At 43.4% G+C, this 11,051-nt stretch overlaps 1 protein-coding gene across 1 annotated transcript in view; it reads right to left on the reverse strand.

Moving 5' to 3' along the window:
• Positions 1 to 191: 191 nt before the first annotated feature.
• Positions 192 to 11,051, reverse strand: part of LOC109858460 (profilin) — a 14,962-nt gene continuing 4,102 nt past the window's right edge. The window contains exons 2-3 of the mRNA XM_020435734.1: positions 5,207 to 5,476; positions 192 to 2,472 (exon numbers count right to left, since the gene is read on the reverse strand). Of these exons, the coding sequence (XP_020291323.1) occupies positions 5,207 to 5,476 (270 nt within the window). The 3' untranslated portion in view covers positions 192 to 2,472. The remainder of the gene's footprint in view (positions 2,473 to 5,206; positions 5,477 to 11,051) is intronic.

The raw sequence follows: 11,051 nt of genomic DNA on the forward strand, positions 1-11,051 counted from the left end.
AAGTTGTGCTGCAAGAAAAAACTCATAGCGCTCACGTGTGTTTTTTTTTTGTCGACGACCACGTTTGTCGTTTTTTTTTTTTTTTTTTTTTTTTTTTTTTAATTCTCTCTCTCTCTTTTTATCTCTCTCTCTCTCGCTTTTTATCTCTCTTTCTTCCGTCGATAAAAATCTCAGCAGTTTATGACACATCGTTCGCTGTTTTGTTTTTATTCTTCTTACATATAGCAATAATAAAGACAGTAAATAGCTAAAAGGACCGTATCGATTCTTAGGGGGATGGGGGAGAGGCGGCCAGGATTGCGGCCAATCCGTGCCGTATCACCCGCTGCCGCATGCTCGCCCGCATTTTGTCATTATCTTTTATCATCAACATCACCATCATCATCGTTATTATTATCGCCATCATTATACCTCCGCTACCTTCTCGCTTCCCTTTCTTTCTTACTTTCTCCCTCACATACACGCGCACACTCGCTCGCTCGCTCGCTCATTTCTCGTTCCCTTCATTCCTTGACTTCTTCTTTTATCTCGCTATCAGTTTCAAGTCTCTCTCTCAGATTGTTTTCCGTTCACTTACCCGCAATCATTCGCTCGATCTCTTTCTCTCTCTCTCTATCTCTCTCTCTCTTTCTCTCGCACACACTCTCTCTCCTTCTCTCGTTTTATACTTTCACTCCCTCACACATTCTTTCTTTCTCTCCCTGTCTTACAAGTTTCTAGCAGCATTCGACATTCCACACAACATTCCTCATTCTTTCTTTCTTTCTTTCTCTCTCTCTCTTTCTCTCGCTCGCTTTTTCGCGCTTTACGAAAAAGAATGTAAGCCTAACACACAATAGTTTATTATTATTTATTATCATTACTTCTTATACTTAATTCATATGTGTATGTGTGGTTTCGTTTCTCCGTCACGCCGCGTTTTGGCGGTTACAAAAAGTGTCGCGATTTCTCTCTCTCTCTCTCACTTTCTCTTTTTTCCTCTTTCTCTCTCCATCGCTTTCAACATTTTCTCTCTCTTCGTTCTTCCTCCTCACATCATCATCCGTTGATCGATCGCTCGATCGTTCGCGGAATTTTCGCACGCGAAGCCGTTGCTCGACAAGGCGGATGTTGTAAAGTAATGCGATACGGAGACAAAAAAAAAAAAACAAAAATCATCTGTCGCTTCCGTCACGCGTTCGTCTTCAAACGAAGTGATTATTCTTTTCCGTCGAACGAAAAAAAAAAAAAAAAAAAAAAAATTACTGAAAGAGCACGCGCGCAATCAAAATGCTGACCAATTGCTCGACACATATGCGTGGTATTACACGCGTCGCGAATTGCAATCTTACACAAAATATTACTCACGTATTGCTAACGGAAATTTACACGATTTTGCACATTTTCGTTACCAATTGTGTAATATTTGTTTTTTTCCGTGTAAATTTTTACATTTTTTTTGCACACATTTACACTTTTTTTACAGTTTGTCGCGGCTTACACTTTTGCGCACACCTTTCTAACGAGGAAGAAAAGAATAATTTATTCTAAGTTGTGCTGCAAGAAAAAACTCATAGCGCTCACGTGTGTTTTTTTTTTGTCGACGACCACGTTTGTCNTTTTTTTTTTTTTTTTTTTTTTTTCCCAATCGCAAACGTTGAATCACTCCGATGTGACACGCGCGCAGACATTTGACGCCCGTCTACGCCGACTTACGCGATATTGATATCCGGTTGTTGCTCGATCGATCGATCGATCGATCGGTTCCATCGTCGTCGACGGCGTGTAACTCGCGCGCGAGGAGGAGAACACGCGCGGCGTTTTGTTGCGTTGGTTTCGTGCACCGATTCGGATCGGGAGCGAGATATAGAGAGCAGTTGTGTGTAACTTGTGCGGGCATCGGATACGCGCGCACACATCGATGCATCGTTAATTTCTCGCCGCGCGCGTCTCATCTTGACGCGAAGAATTTTCACACGAAAAAGATTGTACCTACGTTTAAGTACGATGTGTCTCGTCTCGAGAAGAGGGGAAGGTGTTGAGAGGTCGCGAGGAGGGAAACGCTTCCGCGTGCGTGCGTGTGTGCACGAGAGGAGGAACGGAGCGGAGAAAAAAAGGAGGGAGAGGACGCGTCGTTGTTGTTTACGTATTGGATTATTACGCGTGTACGCGCGCGTGTTCGGAGTCGCGTCTTAAGAAACAAAAAAAAAGAAAGGTCGAAGATGAGAGAATGATGAACTCTCTCGGAGCAGTTAATTGAAACTTGGTTGCTGTGTTGTTGTCGACGCTGTGTGTTTTTTTGTTGTTGCTGTAGCTGTTGTTGTTGTTGTTGTTGCATCTTCATCGTAGGTCGCGCGGCAGGGCTTGCGGCAGTTCCGGCGCGACTCGTGCGGCACAATGGCGCATTCCATTTCGCTGTTTTTCATTAAAATAATCGACCGTATCGTTTATCATTAATATTAGATATTTTGTGTTGGGTCCCCCAGAGGTTTACTGTAACAGAAAGCAGGGTTAAGGGCGCAGGTTAGATCGGCTGTGCGCGACGATCCATCAGATCTACAAAAAAAAAAAAACAAGTCGAACGTCGTGTGTCCTCCGCAGGGGTGTCTACTCTCTCTCGGAGTCTGCAAAAAAAAATCCAGTTTCCGCGTCACGTTCCGAATTGTCCGAGAGAGAGGATCGAAAGCTAATTTTGAAGTCAATTGTTGCTCTTGCTTCTCGGTCGAATTTATTCTATACACGATGGCGGAAGAGAAGAAATTTCCAACAAAACACGATATTGCGCTCGCTTCTTTCCGACGAAAGGTAACTTTTTCCCACAGGAGAAGTTCCAGGCTTTGTGTTCCAGATTTTTTTCCAGAGAATCGACACCCCCGAGCGAGAAATATGTCCGCGACACATCTCGTCTCTCCTATTCCTATTTTCGCAGAGAAATGTTTGTCGTAATTATCGCTACCTCGAATGTGATTATACGGTCACAGGCGCGCGTGATTAGTCATCGCCGATATCAAAGCTCGTCCGGAGAATTATCCGCGGTGAGTCACGCCGGCCTCAGAGAGCTGCGTACTATTTCGTTCGTGCTGCTTCGTACCGTTCGGAAAAATCAAGAATCGCTGAACTTCGCGGTGAAATCACTTCGCGCGTTCCCATTGATGATGAATCAATGATTTGCGCGCTTACGTACGGACATAAATTACGCGTCTCATTAATAAAATAAAAAAATTGCACAAAAAATTCTGACTCTCTTAACAAAACGTTGAGACACACGGAGAGATTTGTTTGCGTAATTTTTTCTAACAATTTTTTTATTTTCTGCGATGATCAAGTTTGTTATTTATAAATCTTCGCAATATATATTTCCTTGCGCGATTATGTATGTATATTTTTTTTATCGCGTAAATTCGCTCGAAAAGTGATTTTTAATCCGATTAAGTTGCGTTGAAACGAGAAAATTGCTCGTAGAGCGAATATAAAATGAGAAACAACAATTCGAGGGGCGGTAGCGTGCGCTAATTTGCGATTTAATTTGCAACTCGCGTTTGCAAAACACACATCCCAAGCCAACGGCACACGCGAACACCGATTTTCCGTTTTCGACGGATTCGTTGAATATAATCGTTCGATGTTGCGCAGACGACTTCTTGTACATCGGGGGGGGGGGGGGGGGGTTTCGTGATACAAGAGCAACGTCTGCGATGACAAAGCGCCTCGCTTTGTTGGGAATCGCACGAATTTCTCGTGAAACAACCGAGCAAAATCGGTTTCACACTCCGTTAGAATTTTTTCTCGGTTTTTACCTACCTAGAGGATTGCGCGCTAAAGAAACGTGACCGCTTGTATGTACAATCTCATTACAATCACGCACGTCTACGATTTATACGCAAAAATAGAAACACATGTTGATTAAAAATTGCCATTGAATATTTACATGTAACGCGTCTCTTCGATCTTACATAACAATCGTCGATAATCAATTTTTTTTCAGATTCTTAGAGTCAACGTCTGCGGAATAGTCGAAGCTTAAGTCATTAAACAAACATCATATCATCTCGTCGTTGTTTTTTTTTTTTCCCATTGATAACGAAATTCAGATGTAACAAAATAGCTTCTCCACGCAGCGAACCGGAACGTTATCTCACACTAAACTTTGTTACCGGACGAAAGATGATCCAATCGAATCTCGAATCTAATCTCGACGTAGTTTTATCTCAAGAAGAAAAATTCATCGGATGATTTTTCCGGGTACGTATTGTTTTTTTTTTCTTTCTTTCTTTTTTCATCTCGCTGCAATTTGCGCGAAGGCTCGAGGCGAACGACCCGCGGCTAGACAAGGAGTCTGTTTTTCGCAGTCGCACGGAGAAGCGGCGGCGGCACACAATAGCGCGGCGTGCGCGCGCGCGCGTTTTCTCTCCCGTCACGAGGGGAGTAGTGGTGTACGTTCGCGGCACGGACGGGTGTATTGAGTGACAAGCCGATAATGATAAGCGCGTAACGGCGGACGTGGGAGGGAGGAGAGACTCGTTGGTTAAATCGAAGCGAGGGGAAGAGTCTGTGAATAAACGCCAAGCGCGTTAAATCCGACGCCGCCAACCATCGACAACACCCGTTTGCGCTTATACCACGTACTCGCGCGCTCGATTTCACACGCGCAAGTATTAAAAAAAAAACCGACGGAGATCGATTGGGAAACAGGTGTTCAAAAAGTTTTCGAAAAGAGAAGTAAGTATCTTTTCTTCTCCGCATTTTTCGGGCACAGATAATTTTTTTCGCGCAGCTTTCGCCCGTATTTCGCGCGAAACTAATTAAATCTCATTGAGCAAACACGCGGGAGGAAAGGAAAGAGAGAGAGAGAGAGAGAGAGAGAGGAGTCGGAAAGTTTGTCAGCGGTAAACTCAAAAGTTCTTCTCTCGCGGGAATGAATTTTAAAGCAGGCGCGCGGGGATTAAAGCGGCGACCGCTCTGGAAATTAGAACTTCCCCCCGGGGGGAAGTTGAAGAACGACCGTAAACTCTCTCTCTCTCTGAGACAAGATGAAAACGATTTTTTCTCTTTCTCTCTCGAAATTCATTTGTCGGGAAGCCGCGCGTTTTTTTCCGTTTTTCGCTTCGCCCGTTTACGAACTTAAACAATTTCCTAATTTTCTCGGCACACACGGTGGCACTCTTCGCCTCGGAAAAGTTTTTTTTGTTTATGGATTTTTTTTATGTAATATATATAACATACTGACCTAATAGCCGCAGGACACGAGGTATTCGCCAAGTTTTTCGACGACAGACGCGGCCTGTTGTGGCTGTATGGGGTCCTCGTATAGGGAGACAACTACGGCCTGCGTCGTCTTCATGCAGTGGACGCCGACTTTGCCGAGTTTTGCCCTTATCACGCGGTCGGTGCCCGACAGGTAAATGTACCTGTTCCCGGCTAAGGTTACGCCCGACGACGTCAGGATGTCTTGTTCCTCGAAGCTTTGCACTAATTTCGCGAGCTCATCTTTACTTACCTGAAACAAACACAGAGAAAAACACAACGGTCTTAGTAAGGATGTATAATAGTATGGTGACATTTTACGCGACGATATGATGATATTACGCTTTTTAACGCTCTTCCGCAATGTGTACACACAAATCCTGAGGAAAGTCGGGAAACCGGCTGGGGGCGGCTTTCCTCTCTGTCGCGCAACGCCGTAATTATTACATAATCCCGGCAATCTCTGTCACAGCTTTTTGCTCAAGAGTCCGTTGCGTTTTAATTTCACCGTTATTTAAACGGACAGAGAAGAAAGAGAGCGGATTTCTCAAGTAAGTTTCGTTGTTTAAAAAAAGTTTCAATTGTGCGAAAAGCGTTTGAAAATAAAGATTTTGAAAACTAAAACGTTATAGAAAATTATACGTTTTAGAAATAGAAATTTTTTGTTAACAAGAGAGAGAGAGAGAGAGGAACTTTTACTGTTGGAGAAAGAGAGATGGAGAGAGAGACAGAGAGATCAGTTATTTCCGCATCATTGATCAGCGAAGCGCAACAACCAACATGTTTACGATGTTATCTGTTATTACATCACTGAATGTGTTACAGAATGTTGATTAAACGAACAGCAGATCTCCCGCAACGAACCCCGCGAATGTGAAAACCATCGTCTCTCTCTCTCTATCTATTATAATCTCTATTGTTATTATTTTTGGAGCTACTTCGGTGGTCTCTAATTATAAATTGTTCTTTTATTTTATATTTTAATTGTATTTTCATTTATACTTTTTGGTTTTTATTTTATTTCTTATTTTGATTTTTGTTTTTATCTTTATTTTTATTTTACTTTTATTTTTATTTCATTTACATTTATATTTACTAGTTTTCTTTTTTTTTTTCCTTATCTTTGTTATTAGTTTATATATTTATGTGCACTCTTATAATCTTTTGTATTGTTTGCGCTTGAGGGGAAATCTTTCCCAGAGCGCATAATAAATAAAGCAATCAATCAATCTCTCGTCATTCACACGTTGCATACAACACACAGAACAAACGCACGTGTTGTTAGCACAGACATTTAAAGAAACGCCACACATTTCTGTCTGCTTTATTCCGGTGGATGATTCCGAATCGCGGATGTGCAAATATATAAGCGTCCGCGCGCCAGAGAAGCGCCTCTCATTCACGATTCGATGCGCGCCGGGAAATTCTCCACGCGCGCGCGGATTTATTACTCCGCTTCTCCATTTATCAGATCGTGAAATTTGTGTATATTTTTAGAACCACGCACGCACGCACGCGCGCGCGCGAAAACTAAATCTCCGAGTTGACTTAACGAATGTTTAACCTCAGAGCCCGGGGATGACGAAGAGAAGCTTCGTCATCTCCGCCTGCCTCTCTCCCGCTTTAATTAATTGAAAAAAAAAAAAACTTTTTAATAATCAAAATTCGCGATCTCGCGTTTTAACGAGACGTCGTTCGTCGCGCGATAAAAAAAAACACGCAAAAAACGAATCGATGATTACACTTCGAACAATCGATAGCGAGATTATCGGCGACGCGATCTCTGAGATATTTCAAGGTCGCCGGAAGAGATTCGGCGACTTCCGCGCCGATATTGCGCGGACGTCATTTCGAGAGAGACTTTCATAAGAGACGAGAAATCGAGAGATCTCTCATATCGAGACTTCTTTTTCACACGGCGACGCTTCGATGACCGAAAAACTGCGCCGAGGAGTTTCTGGCTCACGGATAAGAAGCTCTCCTCCGTGCTTCTTATTCGGAACGCAAGTCGCGTGTTATCGCGCGAATTCCACGAAAAATATCCACGCGCATCTAATTTTCGCACGCGCGGATTGCCGACGAATCCGCGCGAACGCTTTTTTCAATTCACTGCGTGAATGCGGGAGAGATCTGTGCGCAATTTCGCGCATCGCGCTCAAATATCTGACGATTACTACGAAACGACGACGTGTCGCGCGTTGCTCGAAAAATCGCGACGTTCTCACTTAAGATCGTTTCGCGCAATTGTGTTGTGGTGCAACGCGTCGTAAACCGAGTGAAAAAAAAAAAACTCGACGGAATGATTCGCGTGCCGAGATATCGCGAAACAAATCGGAAACAAAATTAAAGGGAAGACATGTAACATATTGAAATTATTATTATTTTTTTTTAAATCTGGATATTGAAATTGTTTTTTTTTGTACACTTTTGTGAAACTTGGCTGTGACGATGGTCGAGTCGCTGGTAATTTTTTCCTCGTCGTCGTGTTTGTTTCGAGAGGAAATTTCCGCTTTGCGGAAAAAAAAAACAAAAACCTGCTGCTTCGAGTGAAAATCGAAACGCGCGTGAAAAAAATTCGCACCGGTCGAATATGACGGGAGAGATATTGAAGAAATCAACCGTGTGCGACACACGTGCGAGATGTTTTTTTCTTGGAAACGGCAAACAGCAGACAACGCAACAACTCGGACAACAGCTCAGATTTCACAGCCAAGTGTCTCAAAGTCAATTACTCTTTAACCCTTTCGTGTCCGACCGGGTCGACCGACATAGGAGGGAAGATAATCAACGATAAGAGCCATAATTCGCATCGATCCTGATGTGCGAGCAGCAAGCAATTGATGGCTGCCCGCAAATCAAGACGATGGACGAGCCCTTAATTTTGTTCCAAGTTAGCTCGCAACAATCCTAACGCGCGAGATCTTTTTTTTCTCTCCCGATAAAACTGTAACATACAACGCGAAGCAAATTGCCAACACGCTTCCTCGTCAAATTCTCAGTCACGGAAGTTGAAAACCGCTTGGCAAAGTTCTCGCGAATTGATGATAAAAAATTAATTGTAATCAAACACATCTGTGACATTTACTCTCGCGGGATCGCAACGGACGTTTCCGCAAACTTCCGGCGAATTAAAAAAAAAAAAAAAAAAAAAACCAGCTTACAAATTCGAACTTAACTTCGCTCGCAAATATGTCACGCGCTCGCTCTTTGTTGAATAATTTAATTAATTCGCGTTTCAATTAATTGACAGACAACTTGAGGTAACTTGCTACCTAGGGACGAGTCACTCCTCTGTAACGGGGAGGGAAGGAGAAAACTGACACGGTTCGGAGTGGACACTTGAGCCTTCGTTTCCTCCAAGGCGGAAAGCGCGCTAGGAAAGTGCGCTCGCTATTCTTTTTCGCGAAGACTTGGCGTAGACGTGAACAAAAAAACGCTCGTGAAAGCGGATCGATGCACCTCTCTTGTTCGCTTGTTCGCTCGCTCGCTCGCTCGTTGCGGCTAATCCGCGGATGATCTAAGACGTCCTTGAACTATAAGCGCATCCGATTACGGCCGTCTTTGTACACAAGCCCCCGACCTCGCCGCCGCCTTCTTCTTTCTCACGGTTCTGCACACCGCTCTCCGTGCATACGCGCTGCTCTCACTTTGTTCTCCTTCGGTCGCTATTTCCGCCGAAACGTCGCGGTAAATATATCCCCGGACGAACGCATAAAGTGACAAACGCGCGCGCACCCTCTCATCCCAACCTGACTTTAAGCAAAACCGATATCTCCAAGAGCGCGGCGGAGACGCCGACGGCTCTTTCGTCATCTCCCGACTTTAATTTCCCGTTTTTTTTTTCCGCGACACAGAAAAGTTAAAAATTTTGATTTTTTTCTACCCAGAATGCAAGTGTCGTTAATTAACAAAAGAAAACGGTAGCGCGCAAAGTATATAAAAAAATTTGTGACAGACGCGATATAATTTTTGTTCGAAGCTCAAAAACGAAGATCAAATATCACAAAGTCCACAGGAGAAGTCAACGTGGTAATCCACGTGAGAGACGGAACGTGTTAACAACGTGTCCGATAACAACTCGCGTTATCGGGGTAGGAGGGGGGGGAAGAATTCTCTCTTCCGTTTCTCTCGGAACGGGGGGTTTGCACAAGCAAAGTCAGCAAGAGATCAGAGAGAAACGTTCCGAAGTTAAACCGGAGGTTTTTTTTTTTTTTACACTTCTCTCGGGCTCACAGCGCCGTGAAAAGGAGGTCGCGGCGCGCGTTACATCCTCGCGAAGATTCACTCTCTCAATTTGCGCGCGCGCGCGCGCACGATCCCGGAGTTATTTTGCCGTCGGCGAAATATCGAGAAGAAAAAAAACACAACTCAATTCGGAGCATCTTCCTTAATTTCCGTATCCCTCGCGATATAAATTGTCTTCATCCCGCGCGATCACGCGCGTGTATAAAATTTGTTTTTTTTCATGTTGCGCACGCGCGCGCGCGCCGAGCTGTTTTCACGCGTTCACGAGACAGAAGCGTGATTATATTTTCCTTGGCTTATATTGATAACCGGGAAAAACGGGCTCGTCCCCCCCCGCCCCCCCCCCGTTTATCGGCCACGCGATAAAAGCGCCCGAGTATCTTATCCCATGGCGTTGGCGGGAAAAAAAAAAAACAATGTCCACTTTGCGTTCAACCGCACGGCGCTTTGTCTCTTGTTGCTTCGTACGATTTCTATTTGGAAGTTCGTTTCATTCCGGACAGCGGTCGTCACCGATCGGCGCGCGCGATACTTTTTTTTAGGAAAACTGTACGAGAGAAATTTTTTTTTTGAAGCCAATAAAAAAGAGACAAACGCCGGACGCACACGTGCGAGATTTTGTTCAACGTGTAAATTAATTAAAATTTCAATTCGAAAATCTAAACATCGAATGCCTTTATATCGCTTGTATTTCGAAACAAAACCTTCTTTTCTTCCAGCGAATCGTAAGAAATTTGTTTTTTTTTTTTTAGAAAAACAAATAATTTTTCTTGTCCTAACTCGCCGGACGATCGGAACGTGTAATTAATTTCGTTTCTTTTATCATCTCGTTATTGATATAAATTTTTTTATTATCATCGTTCGGTTTTTTACGGCGTCTCGCGTATATCTCGAAGCAAATTCGGTGTCATCGAACTTGCGCAACGAAACGCCGCCGTCTCCAATCTCCGAGAGCAAAGCGATCTATAAGTCTTCGCGCGCGCGAAGAGACGTCGCTAAAACAAAAATTCCGCGCGACTACCGTTTCTCGCGTTGCTTTATATTTAGCGACGTCGGACTCGAGAGATATTCCCGTCGGGCCGGACGAGAATAGTGTCTCCTGCATATCGATTTGACGGTGACAACGCTTAAACGCGAAGAGAGAGAATGAGTCACCGCCGTAGGACCTCGAGAGATGGGTGGTGGACAAAACACGAGGCCGCCCGAGAGAACGATACGGTCCTGAGAAACAATGAATCACCCTCGTCGAGGCTAATATCTCTGGTTTTCCATTTTGTTTTAAGCGTTTCGTTCGCGGTTCGCGGGAATCTTTCGCTGGTTAAAATATGTATACAGTAAAAAAATAAAATTGTTTTACAGAGATATTAAAAAACAAAATCATCAAAAACGCAAAGTAAAAAAATAAAATTGTTTTACAGAGCTATTAAAAAAAAATCATCAAAAACGCAAAGTAAAAACTCAAAATAGTTTTACAGAGCTATTAAAAAAAAAATCATCAAAAACGCAAAGTAAAAACTCAAAATAGTTTTACAGAGCTATTAAAAAAAAAATCATCAAAAACGCAAAGTAAAAAATAAAATTGT

The sequence above is a fragment of the Pseudomyrmex gracilis genome, unplaced genomic scaffold, assembly GCF_002006095.1.
Source record: "Pseudomyrmex gracilis isolate BER0280 unplaced genomic scaffold, ASM200609v1 scaffold_205, whole genome shotgun sequence".
NCBI classification, from domain to species: Eukaryota; Metazoa; Arthropoda; class Insecta; order Hymenoptera; family Formicidae; genus Pseudomyrmex; species Pseudomyrmex gracilis.